Here is a 20,333-nt window from a genome sequence, read left to right as displayed (position 1 = left end):
ATGGAAGCCTTTTTCAGACTGTGCTTTTTTTCCTCAAATACAATCTCTGAGCTAGATTATCATCCTATCCAGCATCATAGCATCTCACTCCTGGCTCAGAGCAAAAGCATCCTCATTCTGGGGAAGAAGTGCTTCCAAGTAGATAGGTGCTTTCTCTTCCATATGTGATTGTGGTACAGCTCATTAGTGTTGCTGTGGCAAAGGGCTCTCATTCAAGGCCAACCAGCACATTCTATGGTTAGCCAGAGGGTGCCTATTAAGTAGCCTTTCTTTCCATCTCTGCTGTATAAAACAAAACTAACCAGGGGATGAAGGGAAGATGGATGCAAAGGGGATGTGCACTTGGTTTGCTCAAGTTGCAATGCCTTCAGCAAAACATCCTCACTAGAATGAATTTCCTTGGGCAAGTCCTATTAGCCACCTTGCTTTCTAAGCATCTTGGATTAACCTGTCTCAGGATTTCTTTTTTTCTACCTAAAAGTGTCAGGTATAGCCTTAGGATAGAATGTACTGCCAAGCCAGACTACCAATCAGAGGTGAATAGTGATTTTGAAATGTGCCAAGGTACTGGCAGCTCCAGATACATGGAATAGAAAACGAAAAGGAAAAGAAGATATGGAAGATTGGTGAGAAAGATGAGAAGGAAGAGAGACGGGGTGGGGGGGTGGGGGGGCTCGAAAAACAATGGGAAAGGAGCATATGATGACCAGTTTCAGAATAGAAAATGTCACTGCATTCACGCTATGGTATTTGCCTCACAACACTGAGAGATTCATTTTACCACCAAAGATGCAAAATCGAAATGGGTTAATGAAATGTCACGGAGTTCAGCTAGCCAATCAATCTCTCACAAAGGCTATGGTTGGTCTTCTCACTTCAATTAATACCAGTGTCCCATCTCAGGCTTTGGCCTTTTCATGGAAGTTGGCACAAATCTGCTTCTTAACTGATGTACCAGACCCAATGACTAAAACATGGATTTTTCCTCCCTTTCTAGAATGGCTCTTCTGTCATCCCTGCAAGATTACGGGGGACCAGAATTAGAAATATCTGGGTAAGGAAACTGCTTCACCCTTACAGGTGTTGTGAAACAACCTCCTTATCTTCTTTTTCCCAGAGGCCAGGCTGAGCGACACTGAGCCAGAGGGACAGAAAAGAAAACTCTCTAAAGCAATTTAGCCAATTTTTCTTGTACCAGGAAAGTTGGAAATCATGTCTTGTTGTCAAGATATGAGTCTCAGAAAACCCAGAGTATGGGAATAAAATTACTTATAATTCAGACTTGCACTGAGTGGGGAGGGGTGATCAGACATTGCTCTATTTGTTCATATGAAATGAACTCTAAGACCAGCTATAAAACCAGTTGTCTTGCCTTTTATTTATTTTTGCTAAGTTTTGTTCTGAAGATCACAACATGGATGATTCTAGCTGCCATACTCTCAGCAGAGTAGTTTTATATGTTTTTATGCTAGAATTTTCTTCTAACACAGAAGGCATTTCTAAGACTTGGAAGATGAAGTGTTGGTCATCATTGGTAATAATGTAAAGAGCTTTTAAACATTGAATTTACTGTCAAAATATTAAAAGCCATATGATAATCTAAATCAAGCCCAACATGAATGTACAGGGTAACATTTTCTTAATAAGCTTACACAGGTCTCATTTTCTTTTTCTATTAGAAAAATGCAAAGAATAGTGACTAGACATGGATTCTCAATTTTGTCTTGTTATAGTTTCTATTAAGAGTATAAAACCCTAGTGTAAGTTTAATGCTCACAGTGAGAAGTATCTACCCATGTGCAGGGATTACATGGCAAAAAGGAAATGAGAGATTACATGATATTTGAGATCTGTCAGAAAATTTAATGATAATATGATAAAAAGAGGTTGTTTGGGAAGTGGGTAGTATGAAGCACAAACACTGCTCTATGGTCTAAGGGATGTTTCATTTTCACTTTCATCTGTCTCTCATCTAGGGAGGATGCAAGAACAAAGGGAAGGTGTATGGAATATCCTATTTCTGGCCTGAAAATAAAGACATTCAGCCATCTGGGAATAGACTTTTGAAAGAGATAATACTTATTTGAAATCTCTACTATTGATATTCAAAGAAACTACTTCAAACATGTCACAGTTCTGATACCAGGAAGACTGTAATCTCAAATCTGGTAAGGCCATTGCTAGGTGTTTTCTCAATTTCTTCACTTACACAATAAAGGATTGCAATGTGCTGTATAAATTTTGGCCCAACTCTCTCATCTTAACAGAATGAGGAGGCAGCGATTGAGTTGTAAAATGTATGCAGTGTCACAATGGAAATTAGAATACGAGGCTGTTTCCGAGTTTTGTGTTTGGCCTGGGGGCAGGGGGTGAGGGAAGAACAATGTTGCTTGTGTTTTTCTGCTGGATTAATGGGAAGTAGAGATGTCCATAAGAGAAGACACCTAGCAGAAGTCTTAGGATCCCTATCATTGAATGCATAGCTTTCTGGCCAGTATAAAGTGATTCCAGTGAAGATAACACAATCATGGTTCTCAAACTTGAGTGTACATGAGAATCATGTGTGTATTTGTGTGTTTGTGTGTGTGTGTGTGTGTGTGTGTGTGTGTGTGAGAGAGAGAGAGAGAGAGAGAGAGAGAGAGAGAGAGAGAGAGAGAGATATTCTGCTGCTCCAGTGCTTGGAGTTTCTGACACAGGTCCCAGGTTGGGCCTAAGAAATTGTATTTCTATCAAGCTTCTAGGAGACACTGAGGCCACTCCTGTGATCCAGGAACACTTGCTAAGAGCCATTGGAGCACAATGATGGGAGGAAGTAGGGATTCTCTGAAATCCTTTCCTTAGTTTATTTTAATCAGGAATTTATACTGGTGTATATATATTTACATATGCATATGTCTAAATGTATACATATGAATGAGAAAGTGGGAAGGTAGTTTGGACTCATCATTTAATAATAGCACTGTGTATTTTAGATATTGTTATTATTGTTATTAATCAAGGCAGAAAGACACAGGTAATAATTGTGAATTAGGAAACAGCTTTCACTAAGGCACTGTCCTTAATATTTGCAGGGTGTGAAAAATGCCAGTATCCCTGTATCAAATGATGATCTCTGATCAAATTTGAGAACTGATCTTTAGTAAGAAACAAACATAACAAAACAAAAAGGCTCATGGGACACCTCAGATTTCCACTCTGCAGACACATTAACACAAACATGCTCATTTAACCTCGACTACACAGAAAACTCAAAAACTGGCTTTACTACCTTCTCAAGTTGGCTTTAACAAATGTTTTTATCCCCCAGAGACAAAATAGTTATTTTCCTCAATCATTTTAATATCAAAATTATCATTTACATGTAGGCTGTGTCCATTTTCCACTATGGAGTTATCCTCCATAGGCAGCCCCCACCCTTACCTCTTCAACACCTCCAAAGTCTATTTGGAGAATCTTATTTTTTCTTACTGAGCATTGAAGGGGTTTGTTCTCTATTCCTCACCTGTCAGGCTTACTGCTCCATTTTAATGCGGCAAAAAAGGAAAAAGAAAAGCTAAATGTTAGTTGGCCAATGGTAACAAGAGTAACCATGACAACCAAGATTTAAAAACTAGTGCTCACAAGCAAGGATACATAACTGACACATATTAGGAAATGATAGTGTATCAAAATACTTAAAGGCCTCTAATCATGAAGTAAATGGAGGACATGAGGTTGCATCGCTGAATAAAAATGTGTGTATGTGTGTGCGCGCTAATGTATGTTCACTTTTCTCCATCACCTACAAAAATACTGCCACAGTTAATTATATCCCAGGAGGTGTTTGATGATGGAGATATAATTTCATTTTTACAAAACATGCCATGAGAAAACTACTAATGTACTTGATGATGAAAATACAACAGCATTTCATAAAGGAAATTCATTCATTTGAAATAGTCTTCAGTTAAGAGGTACACTATTGCTTTAATGATATGCAATATCTGCAAATTGCATTGAACTGCACAAAAATTTTCACAATTGAATACTAGACCACAAGGTAATAAAGTGGCAGAAATGATTTCTTCAGACATCTCTTGACAAGTAAGGTAATCATAAATCTTATTTCCAATAAAGGATTAAATACATTTTCAGTTTGGGAAAATACTCATCATTATAAATCTACAGAGCATGACCCATCAATACAGCTGGGCCAATCCAGAGAAGCATTTTATTACCAGCCATTGAAAAGACAGATATTTTCCTCAACAAAGAACACTGCTATCTGCAAACACATCTACTGATACTCTCACGTGTGATAATACATTTACTGCTTAAAAAATAGTATTGTTTTTGTGGAAACTATGACCTTTCCCTGAAAAGAATCCAAACAATCTGCATTTTGAGGCAAATTGCAAAGTACTTAGTGAGTTCCCACTGCAAAGAAAAAGGTACTAAGTCCTTAATGCCAATGAAATAAATACCCATATTACTGAAGTATCTGGCACTATGACATAATCCAGTCCATCTCTTAAAAAAAAAAGAAAAAAGAAAAAGAAAATCCACATTTAAGTTGTACAAACACACACATAAACACTGAAAGATGGAGATAATTTAAAACCTACTGGTTAATTCTTTCTATTCTTAATTTTAAAGTGATTTATCAGTGTGCTAACTTAAAAATAATCATATATATATATATATATATATATATATATATATATATATATATATATGCTTTTAACTTGCTCCTTTTTATCCAGGACTATCAGAAAATCAGGAATAGGAAAATCTACTCCTTTGGATAGAAGAGAACCACTTAGTGAAATACCAGTTTTATGTATTAAAACGCTGCTTGGGTAGTCACATAAGTAGATGTATAGTTAGTGTACAAGTCATTTCCTCTTCTATGAAGTGTCAGTTTCAGCACATATGTGAGTACATATTTAGTGCAAATATCTAAGTTGGAAGGCTAAATTTAAATTATGGCCAATGGTTTTATTAGAGCTCTTGCCAACCAAGGTAAAGGTGATGGAATAAACAAGTGGAGGGAACCAGTTTATTGCATACTTATCGACCTGTATAAATTCAACTACTCCATGTAGGTCTGTGTCATGCATTCTACCAGGCACTAGGGGCACAACAAGGAATAAGAGTCCTTGACCCATAGTTCAGTCATACCAAATCAGAGAGTGGGTAATCACAGAAATGCAGTAGTTTCTCTAACAGGTAAGAGAAAAGTACTCTAAGGGCATAGAAAAGGGGATCGACCTTAAGAAAGCTTGAACTGGTAGAGAGTAGAGGGGAGGAGAGAGGCATCCCGAAGGACTTTGACCTGTCAGGAAGCTTCTTAGCTCACTTCTGATGGATGAGTTAGCTGGGCCAAGAGGAGTGGCTGGATGTGATGGGGGAGGCCTTAGAAGCCTTGGCTGGGGGGCTGCGTGAACACCAGAAGGCAGGATCCATTGGCAATGTCCAGTGTGGGCTGGTGCAGCAGCATATTTAACAGCATCTCAAGATATTGATGACAACTTGGAAATATATGTAGAGTTGACACAAAAAGAGAAGATAAAAGAATCAAAGCTGAGGCTGGAGCTGGGGAAAGCTGGAAAAGTCTCTATTTCAGTCATATCTACTTCAGGGCATTCATGAAAGTATCTTGAGATGAGGGTGGAAATTATCTACTCCCTTTGCCCTATGCGTTCAGGCTAGACTGTTCATGCTGCACACGTGCTTCAGATTTCTCCAACCTCCTAACCCACACTTTCTTTTTTTCCACAGTATAATACACACTTCTCATCTATCCCTAGAAGCTTTTTCATAGAGTCAGGTTAGTATTTTATTCTTAAATATTTATTTTATATATAAATAATTCTTGTAGAGTTCTAGAACTAAAGACTGAAAAGCCTTATACATGTAACAGCTGCACAGGGCGGATGAATACCTAAAAACTTCCAATTGCTTCGTGAATTATAATTTCTGAATGTGGATGGATAAAGGCAGGCTAGATTCATGCTTAACACATACATGCCAGCACACGGCAAAAATAATATAGACCTAGTCCTATTACCTGGTTTTAAAAAATTTCCCAGATTATAATATACTATTATTTAAAAAGCCTTTAATTATCTAGACAACCTACCAGCTGTATAAATGGGGAAATCTAGGCCCAGAGTGCTGGCATGACTTTCTACCCTGTGTGGCCAGAACTGAGATTTGAACACAGGTCTCTCTTGTTCAATGTTTTTCTAAACCTTCCTACCATCTTACCTCTGAAACGTACATTTTAAGTCACTGTCCATATTGAATATGAAGCACAAAATTAAAAAGAAAAAAAAACCCAATACAAAAAATTTGTAGCACTAAAAACCTGATAAACATTTTAATTTTCTGATCCTTCAGAAGGTATTTTAGTGCCCTTACAAAGTTTCACTGACGGTTTTGTTGTTATCTATGAACAAATTACTAGAATAAAAACAAAATCAAATTAACAGAATGAAAGGTAAAGAGTGAGCTACTTCCATATTAATATAATTAGTAAGTCTCAAATCCTTCTCAGACGACTGTGTAAAATATACTTCTTTATAGGAAATATCAAGTAAACTATTCATAGCCACAGGCCTATTACTAATGCAATTATCTTGTAAATAGGTGCATTTAATAATGGGGATTACTAAGACAATGTGAATCAACACTATTTTATGCTCATTCTTTTCATAAAGCATCAGTTACATAGAGGAGAATAATAATTTATCAATAATTATAGTAATAACAATAAAGATACTTTCGATTCTGAGCCATTATCAATGACCTATGTATAAACTAAAAGACACCTAAAAAGAGGAAATGAAGTATTTATTAAATAATTAACTCTGTTTGAAACACATGGTATAAAAGAACTATTCACTGGGTACAGAAGATTTCCTCTTGAACTGCCTCATGATAATCAAGAAGGACATTGTTGGGTCTACTTGAATTTCAAGTCAGGAATGTTCTTTACTGCTGAAGCAAGCATTTCTATTTCAGAAACGCTTCATGGGCCTTCAGATGGTTGGCTAAATATACTTAGCATTCGAGGATGTGTGCATTTTCCAACAATTGCATTAGACGATGCTTACATATGCACACACTAAAACGCAACTCTTAACAGAGTCTTAAAGCCTTTAAATATGATGCCTCTTTTTGCAGGATTAGGAAAAATTATAACTTAGTAGTTTTTTCCAAACACATGCAGATGAACAAAGGAAAACTTAATTATAAATCTTAAAAATTATCAGGGTATAAAACCTCTATTTCTTTCCATTTAAACAACTGATTCACAAATGCCACACAGATATCTGTTAATGGTATGACTTAAGTATGTCATAATGAAACACAAGTTGAAAAATGGGCATGCATTCTGTTCATTTTGAATAATCAAAAAACATTATCTGATATAGTCTAGAAATGCAATTATCAACAGGCACTTGCTTTTTGATCACCCATAGTATGATGTGACCATTTGAACAAATATTTACCAGAAAAGAATGAGAACTGAAGTAGAATTTTACTTTTGCTTTTTAAAGATTTTTTTTCTCTCTTCTAAAATTCCTGCAGCACATAAACAGGAAAGGGCACCAGCTTCTTGGACTTGGACATGTTTCATGATTATTCTGAGGCATGTTGGTAGCTCTTGCTTCCTGCCCTTATCTTATACAGGAGTGAGGTGATAAAATATGACAGGCTCCGTGAGATACACACTAACAAGACATGGGCTGGGATGGAAAGATTCAAGCCAGCAGCTGAAAGGACATTTTTGCCTTCAACCACTAGCTTTCTCAGCAATTTCAGGATATGGATAATTGAATGATGGCAGTGATCAGGGAGGAAAAAAAATAGTGATGGATTCCCCCCACCCCTGCCCTTCTTTCTAGCTCTAAAGTAAGATGGGCAATTTTATGGGTTATGGTGATAAACTTTTTCTCATTTGTCATTTTTCCAAACCTCTGTGTTAGAACAAAAAACAAAACAAATCAAAAAACGGAAACACAGCCTCATAGAGAAATTTTTCCAAAAGAGAAGTATCTTGACAAGTTTCTAAGGAGTCAAAATGAGAGGTTATTAAAAAAAAAAATCAGACCATTATAGGAACATAAGAACAAGAGTATAAAGATAGATATAAGTCACATAAACACCAAAATGGTAGCTATGTGGGTAGGAAAAAGAATTAGAGGCAATAATCAGAGCAAGTATCAAAATGAGAACACTCTCATTTTGAGAATGATTAGGGAGAGAGAAGTTGTTCAGCGTATAAGAAGGGGATCACCTTCGCAGAGGCATTCCAAGACATGGTATGCCACAAAGGAAAATGGGAAGAAAGGTTAAAATCATATGGAAATAAAATTTGGATTGAAAGAAAAATTGACATAAAGGGAGATAATTCAGAATTCGGTCATTCTAAATGTTTTAGAAAATATATTACATTGAATTGCTTATTTTGTTAAAATTGTTATTTATTCTTTTTAGTTATATATGATGGTAGATTCTACTTTGATATATTTAAACATTGACTATATCTTACTGTAATTAGGATTATATATTCATAATATTGTAATTTTGAGTAAGAGAAGGTTTAGGGAAGGAATTACAATGTGCTTTATACAAGAGTCTGGGAAGTAAACTGGGAGGGGAGGGCAGGGATCTGGATTATATAAAATATAGGCAATAATAAAATTGAAAAAGAGTGGAAGATCAGAAAAGACTGGGAAGATATGAATTATCTGTACCCTTACTGTAGTCAGGTTGATATTAAGGAAAATAAGGACTGAGGTTGTACTTGTTAAAGTAGGAAAATGATACCTTCTCACGCCCAGTTCTTGGTCACAAATGATAACTTAAAAAATAAGTGGAATAATAGAATAAAAGTAAGAGAATGTATTCTTTTTTTAATCCTTCATTGTTAGCTAGTTTTGCCGAATCTTGAAAAACAGCTACAGAAAAAAATCTTTCAGCACCTAGCAAATTACACTTATGAAATGGATACAAATGTGCAAAATTGTAATAGTGATTGAAAAATATGTCAATGTTGAATAATTAACCACCTAAAACAAACAGATGAAAACTTGCATGGAATGGTCTGCAGTGAATGTACTAATATCTAAAATATCAGAAAAGTTTCTCATTCTAAATAAGTCAGTGCAGAAAATTCAGGCTGGGATACATTCCTGGAGGACAGCAAAGGTACGGACCACAAATTGAACACCATTCAAAATAGTTCAGTCTTTATGTTTTGTTCTACATCTGATGGGAATGTTTCCCCAGTAATCACAGGGTTGCATTAAAATGTTCCTACTAAAATCAACCACATGGTGACCACAGAACAATGATCAAGTCCTCAAAATTAGGCAGCCCTCGAAGTTGCAACAGAAATATTGAGCAAACCTACCTTTTATAAAGAAGAATAGCAATGACAATGCAGATGATAAAGACTACTGCAAGGACAGGACCTACGACCCAGATTAAGCCTTCTTCTTCATCTGTGATGGGCTGTGGATCCAGATCCATCGACACAACAGGGTCAGAGTAGGGGCTGGTTGCATACATCTTCTGAGGAAAAACAGAGTCTGTTTTAGTTATCAAATAGGGTCTTTCTGGACTGTATTTTGCATTAGAAGGATTTTCCCCCCAGCTCCAAATTTAGGACATAGTGAATTTTATGACAAATGGATAAAGCAATTGAAGTCAAATACAGGATGAAATCAATCAAATGAAGGAGGAAAGAGAAGGGAGAAGAAAGATGACGGAGAAACTGACAGTCTTGCACGATCAGTTTCCTTGCAGAGTGAAATCTTACAACAAAATCACTTTGTGGTATAAATTACTTCATTGGTACTTCTCAGTGGGATCTACATACAGAATATTAAATAATTTAATGAACCATAAGTACCAATGATGAACCAGTCCCAACATGTCCAGTGAACTTTTACATTGTGCCAATGTGTGAGAAGCTATGTGAAAACCGAGAGAGAGTTCTAGCCTCAAGGAGTGACAGGGTAAGTATCCCTAATTCAAAATTCTCAAATCCAAAACTTGCTGAGCAATTTCACATTTTTGGATTAGGTACTTTAGATATTTGGATAACACAGTGAAATTGGTATAAATATCCCCCAATCCAAAAACATCTGAAATTGTCAACTCTGCCAGTCTCAAGTATATTCAATATGAAATACTCATTCTATATCAACCAAAAAGGCCACAGTTAAAAGGTACATATACAGAAAAATAAGTCAGTACTTTGTCAAATATTTAATTATATCAGTGCTTCTAGTGCTATATGTTGTTAGGCCAAATGATGGACAAATCAAGTCCACAATTTCAGGAAAGAAATCCAGTACACAAATCATTGGTGCAAGATGTACAGAGCTAATGACATAGCTTTCTTAAATAGGGAATTTTTATAACTTGAAAGGGTTTATTAGTTCCTAATTAATTTTATTAGTCACTTCCTGGTATGCTTGTTTTTAGCACACAATTGATAATAAATATAATTTAAAAAATAGTTACTTGGTGAAGGAATGAACTGAAAGTTTGTGAACTTTCTACAACATTCCATTATGTTCTGTCTCATTTTAGCCTGATTTTAGACAAGCATTCTCTTGACTCTGTCTCTTCATATTGTCCCTTTCCTTTTCCTTCCCAGCCTTTCCAAGCCAACCCCACTGGCTGCCCTGCTTCTTATCTCTTCTCACCTAAACATGACTATTGGTTCTATTACTTATTTCCAAATCTAATTCTCTTCATTCCGTTCTTACACCTTTTCAGATTTGCTACAATTGACCAGGACTTTTTAAAAACTCCTGCTCTGACTTTTTAATTCCCTAATCTTTCCAACTGCTCAAGTCCGATTGAGTTAACTGCCCCTGTTCTATGGACATGCATTCTTGGGCTCTGTTCTCCACCACCTTAGGATGTTCAGATCATCCCCCAGTGTTCACTACCAGCCTCCTCTGTTCAGATTACTTCTTTACTAGAGTTACTAAACTCAGGAACTCTAGTAAGTCTCAGACCCTCATTTCCAATTGTCTCCACATGCATGCTCAAATGAGGAATTGCCTGCATGATTTCACTTCTTCCCAGACAGAACTTTCTCCCAATTCCCCAATTTCTCTTATACTGTCAGTATCTATGAATAGAGACTACTGACATTACCTATCAGTGACCCTCAGGTCCATCTGTCCTTTTTGCAGCCTCATGGACACCATCTTTCTTTAGGACTTCATTCATGTTCTCCTAACCACACCAAAAATGTCTCCCTTTTTTCTAATACTCATTATTGCTGTCAGAGTTACTGCCCCAAACCACATAAAACCTTCAAGACAAATAGATAAAGCAATTGGTTACTACTAGATAAAACCTACATACCTTAGCATGGCCCTCAAAGGCCTTTGTTTTAAATTGTTGCAGCACATCTAACATATTCCATCAGATTGAGCTACTACTCCCCAAATGCTCTATTCTTGTTCTTTAACCCTCCACAAGTTCCACAACATTTAACTCCTAAAATCCAACTAAGGTGCCACTTGAATACTGCCCCCTTAATTGGAAGAAATCTGTCATTCCAAAAATTACATGTAAAAATAACAAGTTGATCACCAAACTCTTTTTAAAATTTGGATACACCCTTCACTTCTTTTAATGAAAACAAAAATTTCCGAAAGAGAGATTTATATACTATATTTATATACTATTTGTGCATATAAATCATTATTACCCTATACATGTATGATGCTTAAAATGGCTAGCACAGAGCTCTGCAGTTGGTGGGATCTCAACAAATCTTTGCTAAATAAAAAGCTCCAATTCAAATGGCTGTGATTATCAAAGATATGAGTGTATATGCTCCTTTATGATCAGTAAATATATTTAATTTTTAACCTTCATCTTTTAAAAACCCCATTTCAGGTATATATTCTGCAATTTAGTATAATGAGCTCAGCAGACATGTTCGGACAACACATGCCACACTGAAATATTGATTTTACTCCATTTTCTTCACTTACTCAGGAAAGGGATTGCCTCAATTTCCAGATTTTTTTAATGCATCAAAAGATGATGAAAAGTCAGTATATATTTACAACCTGCTCAGAAAGAGCTCAAATAAATGTGAGGGAAGGAGGGTAGGTGGAATAAAGGTATGTGGTATAAGGATTTACACAAAGGACTTGGCAGAGAGATTATAATATTCAAGAAACGTGATTCTTTATATAAGTGTGTTTGTTTATGCAGTCGCCTACTCCATTTGTAGGTCACACTCAAAGTGTCTGTAGAAGCAAAACATGTTGACTTAAAATTCTTTCCCAGAGCCTTTGAGATGATAATCTAGGTCAATCAAGATGGAATTCTAAGTAAAGGTCTTCCCAAAGCACATAGATTTCCAACCCCAATCAGGAAACACAGTCATGTTATAACAAAAAGAAAGTAAAGCCATAAAATGATACTAGTCTCATGAAAAATAAAATGTGTTCAGTGGGTGGCAATAATAGTTTTAACTTTATACTACTCAAAAATAGTTCTCTGGTATTTTTTTGAATATGAGGCAAAGGATTGGGGAAAAGCACTTGTCCTTACTAGGAAGAGAAATGTTTTGTCTCTGCAAATTGCCAACCCACTCTTGGAGTGGTTATGCACATTACTAACCGACAGTCTCAGAAATCTGAAGCTTAAAAAATGATGACTTCACTGTACACATAATACTACTTGGATACAATTCTCATCTATAAAGTAAATGCTGGCATGAACATGTAGGAACCATAGGGAAAACACTGTTTTCGTGGAGAGCAATATCAAGAACCAACCTAGATGCCCTTCAGCTGATGAATGGATAAAGAAAACATGGTGTATATTTGCAATGGAATATTACTCAGCCATAAAAAGAATGAAACTATGGCATTTGCAGGTAAATGGATGCAACCAGAGAATATCATACTAAATGAAATTAGCCAATCCCCCAAAACCAAATGATGGATGTTTTCTCTGATAAGTGGATGGTGATCCATAGTTGGGGGTGGTAGGGAAGAATAAAGGAACTTTGGAATGTGTAGAGGGAAGTAAGTTGGGGGTGCCAGGGTGATAGAGATGGAAAGGACAATAGAATGAGACAGACATTATTACCCTATTACATGTATAATTACACTACTGGTGTGAATCAGCACCACGTACATATAGCTAGAGGAATGAGAAGTTATGCTCCATTTGAGTACAATGTGTCAAAATGCATTCTGTCATGTATAACTCATTTGAACAAATAAAAAAGAAATATGGTGGAGAAAAGGAATAAGATAAATTTTGGGAAAAAGATCTTCATTATACAATTAATAAAACTGAGATGACACAGTAAGGAAAGGAGTGGACACATCAGCATTGGTGACCCACATAAACAGGGGGAAAGGGTTGGGGAGACATCAAGAGCCAGAGTGAGAGAGCATTCAGTCCGTTTTGTTTGTATGATCAGATGAGCTTTCCCTTCTTTGTTGGGTTCTCTGATCTACCTCCATGTTCTGAAAGTGCTTTCTGAAACGTTCATAGAGCTATTTAAAGAAAATTCCTCTCAAGTACCTAAGTCTTATTTTTCTCTTTTTAAAGAGAAAGATGATTTGCAACCTCCCATTTCCCTTGATGTTCTGCCTTAAAAACTTCAACTGGAAAGAGAAAGTGTATCTGTACATTAAAATTCCAGGAAGGCCGTCACATCGTTTTTGAAATGACATTTTGCATACAAAGGTAAACCAGGCTGCCTTTGTGTTTTGACTTTCCACGGGGGAATTCCTTCAGTCGTTTGAAGAGAGGCCCCACTGTACGCGCTAACACCTGATGTGGAGAAACCTTTGATACACTGAGGGCTTCTCACATGCAGAAATTGACTGGCTAAATGGAGTTGCCACACCTGTCAGACTCGGGCCCTGATTAGAAAGATCCAGTCTGCAATATGTATGTTAAATGTTAATGTGAACTGCCACTTCAAAACCCAACCCCCTTCCCATCTACAGTTTCTCTCCATTTTTTTTTTTAATGTTCAAAGCAACTGAAGCATAAAACGACATAAGAGCAAGATGAATTACATAAAAGAAGACAACTCATTATTTAGAGTACCTTAGGAATTCTCCCTTTTATTGAATTATTTTCAAACTTTCTTGGCTTTTCACTGACAAAGCCACTTGTAAAGTGCTATAATTAAAGAAACTGGTTGTGCTTGCCTCTTCCTAGACAGATCTTCCGGGGAAGCTGGCCATAGGAACTGTGGCCTCACTGGCAGTTTTATAGGAGAATAAATGCAACCATTTCCAAAGTCAATGTTTTCAAATATTTGGAAATATATTATGTGGACTTAGAATTTATTAGTTCTTACTGAAATCACAGAGGCTAATATCTGCCAGGTATTATGTCAGATGAGAAGAGTAATTTTTTTTTTTTTAAATACCACTCTACGTAGTTGAGGGAGGAAGATTGTAAGCGATGGACGCAACACTGGGACACATGTGTTACGTTGACAGGTCTGGAAATCCATGTCCTGGCATTCTCGTACTTCACATAAATGAAGCTCACCTAAACTCCCTGTCATCAGAGACAACTTATTTGCACTGCAATCCCATGCAGTGTACTAGAAGGGCAGGCAGGCTGTTCTTACACTTCGGTTAATGACAGCTCAAGAGAAATAATTAGGATGGATGTCCCTACATGGCCCCAAATAACCACCTAGTATATACTGGCCCAACTGTGTAAAAGTACCCCAGCAAATAGATGTCATGATAATGAACTTACAGACTCTGCATGCTCCATCACTGCTAACACGAAGAAGACATATTCTTGACCACTTTGGAGCTGCTTGTTTGTAAATCCGCCATAATGTTTGTCATCCCCCAGGGTGAACTCAGTGGGAAGGACATCAAAGTGAGCGGCAATATATGGCTTTAATTCAACTTCTCTCCCGTAACGGATGCTTCTGCGTTTCCTAGATATCTCCTTAAGCAGCTTAAAGAAGAAATGAGAAACAGAAAAAGAACTGTAAACAACAATAACCCACATACTGATAGTTAAATGGGAGAAATTAATTCAGTACTGGGAACAACCCAAATTCAATTTGTCCACATTTCATGTAGTGATGCCAGCATCACTAACTCTCAGTTCTCTCCATACTTCAAATGCTTGTCTTCCTGTGAAATAAGATATTGGACTCCTCTTGCAAGGGCCAGGCTATAAACACAGGGCAATTAGATCTTTACTGGTAGCTCATATCATTTCCTACACTAATGAAATTCTCTCAAAGGGCAATACTGCATCATAACTTGTCTAAGGAGAAATGGCAGCTTGATTCATAAAAGCCTTGTTTTGTAGGAGATTTATTAAACAAGGAGTAACCTCAGATAAAGTCATCTAAAAGTCTAACTATTACCACATTTTTGGAGAGTTTAATTTTCAATTATGAGATCATTTATATGATGTAAATTCCCTCAAAGCAACAGAAGCAATATTTATTAACTTTTAAATTTATAATATATATGTTTGTAATATAAATAAATTCTGAATTTATGTATATTAAAAGGGACATTGTTATTCACTTAACTGTTCATGACTTAATTTGTCTCCTTGATTAATTTAGGTGTAATTCATCACATTTTGTCATGGAACTCATTTTTTTTATAGAATGCTGTCCTCTGGGGAGTTTGTTGGGTAACATAGACAGGGTGAATAGAAATCAATTTCAATATTATGTTGAAGAAAGCAAACACATATATATACATTAAAATCCCTCATGAGTTTCTAAAAGAAAGAATTTATTTTTAGATAACGTGTTGTTTCACATTGCCCCCTTTATTAGGAGAAAAATCACATTAATGATATGACAACTGATTTCAAAATGATATCAAAGCTATCATTAGCTTCTTCCACTACCTCGTATTTCACCAGGTTTAACAGGGAATAGGTCTGTTTCAGTCTGGAATGCTTTTTGAGACAAGCAACAATTTTTTAAAGGTTTATTGGAGAGAATTTTTATTTTGTTTTTTCATTATCTGTGCAGAAAACACAATATATCTGAGGACAAACTGGTAAAAGATCATAAACCCTGTCCTTATCTTGATAGACAAAATTAAAGTATTTATGAAAAATTTGCAAGAAAAGTATTTATATCTCTTCATTTTATAAATGAACAGAATATGGTTAAAAATCAAAATAGTGACAACTACTTAGTATAAAGAGATGTTGCCATAATCGAGGTCAGGATTTGGTGCTGATAAAGGCCTCAGACTTTATCTATGAAAAACACTGAATCTATCCAGTAGGAATCTGATGTTCTATAGTTTCTTCTACACTCAGACTTGCAAATGGGCTCAGCTGATTCAAAATTATACCCTCAAAATGGAGAAAACAGTCTTTTCATTTTATTGATAATTTGTGCCCATGTTATTTGTCAATAATATCTAATTTATAATGTTCTAAAATTTTCTGTCAAATTTGAGTTTATTGATGCAATTAAGATTATGTGAAATGTGAGCCATATGAAAAGCATGGTAAACTGAACAGTATCTGTTTAGCAAATGTGAACCATCTGATGATAAATTCAGAGAAATTGATCAATTATGCACCAATTGGTCAGTAAAAAAGCAATGGCAAAATTTTAATACTATCTTTAAGTTCTGTTGTGAAATTTAGGTTTGTTTTTAATCATGATAATAGTTATCACTAAGAATTTTCTGGACACCAGGCACTGTTCTATAAGCCCAAAGATGCATTAAAGTTCATTTACTCTGTTTAATAACCATCTGAGGTAGGTTACAATCATCCCCACCTATAGATGAGGAAACTGGGGCATAATAGAAAATTTCAATGAGTGAAATAAAATTACTCCTAAGAGATTTTTTCCAACCTTATTTTTACTTGTGGTTGCCCCAAATCAAGAAATCAAATGCTGTGTTTAAGCTCTGATCGCCTATTTGTTTTCACTCGGTCTGTACTTAGACACATCATTTTTGTGCACTTGCTTTCATTAACACAGATGGACGTATTATTTCCTTTCTCTGGATTCTTTTAACATGATAATTTTAAAAAAAATCTGCTGTCAAATATTCAACATAATATATACTTGAAAAGTCATTAGAAAGGTTATTGTCGCTGTGAAGCAAATGATGACAGCCATTGCTTTAAGGACAAATGCACTGCAGATGAGCTGAACAGCATCTTCAAGTTGGTAAATCAAAAACATTTACCATCAGTTGTTTATGTGACTGCGTCCTTTCTTCTACTTCACTGATCAAACCCTACCTTGATTTTATTCATATTTCAGATGAAGGCAGCTGTCATAATTCATCCATATCATTGTCATTCCCATAAGAACCTTTTGCTAGGGTTTATTTAGAAGATGTAGAGAAAGTGCCTCAGAATAAAATTTTTGAGTATTTTGGTGTTCCTTAGGTCCAATGCAGTCATTCATTAATGCACTGGACCTAATAGAACATCACCCTGGCCCTGTAGGTTGCTCTAAGCTCTGTAGAAAGCTTCCTGTGTTGTACTCTAAATGGCTCCAGTGAGCTCAGATGACACCAAAGTTAGACAGTATGCTGGTTACAATCACAAAAGTCTGTGATATTTTACGACAAGCCTTTGAAGTACAGTGCAATGAAAATCTTATGATATATTAGGTGACCTGCTCTGAATTAAATATAACTAACATTTTGGGAGTCATTCTGCCCAAAATTCATTTCAACTATCAATGTCTGCTCTGCCCAGTCTGACCTTGAGAACAGGAATTCCAGTCTATGAATTTATCATGTGAAGAGCATCTTCAGACAAAGAATAAAAAGAGCTCAGAAGATAATTTTTAGAGTAACTCTGTTTAGAAAGCCTCTTTCAATTTTTTATGGGCCTCAATGTGAGGCATACATGTGGAAATCCCCTTAGGCCACCATTCTATTCGATGATATGGTTCCAACAATTTGAATTATAGGCCTTTCTGAAAAATTACTTGGTCAAATACATTTAAGAGAGGAATACCGCTTTGTCAAACTTGGCAGTACCAAGCTATAGATAAAATTACTACAATGCTTTTATTGTCCATGATAGGGTGGGAAAATTCTGTCTGCAGGGATCAGAAACTGGATGAGTAAGCAGAAAGTGAGGTCATAGCCTACTTTCATTTGTTCCCCTCCACAATAGTTACAAGATGTATTGGAGGTAATTCCAGAGATATATCAAGGGCTTTAGTTCTTTTATCAGAAATAATTTTCATTTTCCAGTCAATGCATATCTTATTTCTTCCACCATTAATTCTACAATGTGGTCTCAATTATATCAGTAAGAAAAGTGGGAAACAACCCATCCTGACCCAAAAATTTTGAATTAATAAAATGTTCTCTATCAAGCTATTATACAGATTAATGCACCACAACCTACAGGATGATTAAAATGACCCTTTGTTAAGGGAACCAGCAGCATAGACCTGTAGAATTTAATTGCAAGAAAGTTCAATGTCACATAGCTCTATACTTTAATCCATTAATGTTGCTGTGCATTTTAGAGGTTAAAAACTGGCTGTAAAAGAGATTCACTTTCTATTACTTATTATCAAATGGCTTCACTTCTAAGGCAAGCTTATTATTTAAAAGTATTTGATATCATTTGCCTTGGATCTCAATACCTTAAAAACTTAAATATATACATGTATGTATAGAGATTCACAGGATCTACAAGTTGCCTTTGCAATTCCAACTAAAATGTAATGGTGACAATCCTGGAATTCAGAAATAACCCTAATAAGATCGTAAATTATTTCCCAGGATTATCTTATTAGTCTGTATAATAACCATCTGAGGTAATATCCTGTCTGCCTTTGGAATCCTTACAAAAAGCTAACTGATCATTTTGCATCTTCAGATGAAGGATTACTCTTCCTCCACTATCATATGATAATAATTTTATTTCTTTAGCATTAATAGAAAAAAATAACTTGATAACTTATCTAAATTACTTCATAGTATTATTGAAATGATGCCTTGTTTTATACCCCCATGACATCTAATCACTACATGACACAAAAGCATCAGCCTAACCTTGAACTAATCTCACCTTCTGAACTTGATCAAATTTAACTCAAAGTGGATGTTGATGAGTCCCCACTTCTAGAGGTGACACACATCTGCCAGAGAATGCTAACAGTCCCTTTTTGTCAAATCAAAGTCTCCTTTCTGTAGACATGTTTGAAATAAAAATCACCTTCCAGTAATACAGGTAAGGAATTTAATATTTTCCTTGCTGCATTTGTACTAATTTGACATAGAGAGAATACCTAGAAATAACAGGCTGTGCTCTAAGATGTGGCCTATGTTGTAAATAAACCCAATAAATTAAAATCTTCTATTTCCCAAAAGGGCATCTGGGTATTTGCCTTATGAACTTATTCAAAACAGCATTTCATTAAAATAACAAAGTCTCTCCTATATTTCAAATATGAATCCTAGTCATTAACTTTCAGTGGCCCTCTGGGGATGTGGCCCAATACCCAGGTTTGTAGTTTTCTCATGCAAATAAAATATGTCATAAATAACTCTTCTATTTCACATTATGTATTAACTTTTTAAATGCTCTTTTTAAAAATGAACTTTCAATTAAAATGCACCTATTTTTAGATTTTAGAAATTAAAGTCATATTACTTAATTATTGCCGTATTTTGTTTTACATTTCCTTCTTTGCTCAAAATTTTGTGATTTGTTTCATTTTCCTCTGCAGTTACATGTACTTTTTATTCTGAAAAACCTATAGAATACAGAATAAGGCAAACATTAACTAATCAATAGAATTCTGTAAGAAACTGGTCAAGACCACATATTAGGTCAAATGAACTCTGCTGCTAAAGTACAATTTAGCATTTGTAAGGGCCTTAGCAACTGTCAAACAAATGATGGCCCTTGAAATTCATATCAATGGTCATTAAGTCTTTGCTGACAATTTATTTCACCTTCCCCACTTCTACATTATGTTTTACAAGGGGCAAAATATTAAGGCCAACAATGATTAGACAGGTTGTAAGCTTTATTGCAGTTTAATGTCTTTTAATTAAAGCCCAAGGATCTTTGTTGGGATCCCTAGAGTATAATATGATCAGAGCATTGAGCCACCCGACCAGCCAGATGTGCAGAAGCCAGCACCTTCTTTAGATGCTGAAAGCCTCCATAGGGAAGAGAGGATATTTAAATAAGTAATGAAAAACACAGCCAACGAAGATATAGTTACCTCATCTAATTCCATTTCATCTGGACTCTCCCATGGCTTGATAAATTTCCCACGAGATTTCTTCAAAGGCACAATTATTATGTAGTAACCTCTG

At 35.7% G+C, this 20,333-nt stretch overlaps 1 protein-coding gene across 4 annotated transcripts in view; it reads right to left on the bottom strand.

Moving 5' to 3' along the window:
• The window catches only part of PTPRD (protein tyrosine phosphatase receptor type D), a 507,860-nt gene that overhangs the window by 122,405 nt on the left and 365,122 nt on the right, over window positions 1-20,333 (bottom strand). For 3 of the 4 annotated variants that reach the window (XM_081282603.1, XM_081282604.1, XM_081282606.1), the window contains 3 exons: window positions 20,240-20,330; window positions 14,776-14,985; window positions 9,404-9,564 (listed from right to left, as the gene is read on the bottom strand). In XM_081282603.1, the coding sequence (XP_081138729.1) occupies window positions 9,404-9,564; window positions 14,776-14,985; window positions 20,240-20,330 (462 nt within the window). The remainder of the gene's footprint in view (window positions 1-9,403; window positions 9,565-14,775; window positions 14,986-20,239; window positions 20,331-20,333) is intronic. The other variant, XM_081282605.1, reaches the window with a different exon arrangement.

Source organism: Spermophilus citellus, assembly GCF_964194105.1.
Source record: "Spermophilus citellus genome assembly, chromosome: 2".
NCBI lineage: Eukaryota > Metazoa > Chordata > Mammalia > Rodentia > Sciuridae > Spermophilus > Spermophilus citellus.
This window is presented reverse-complemented; position numbering and strand designations above follow the sequence as displayed.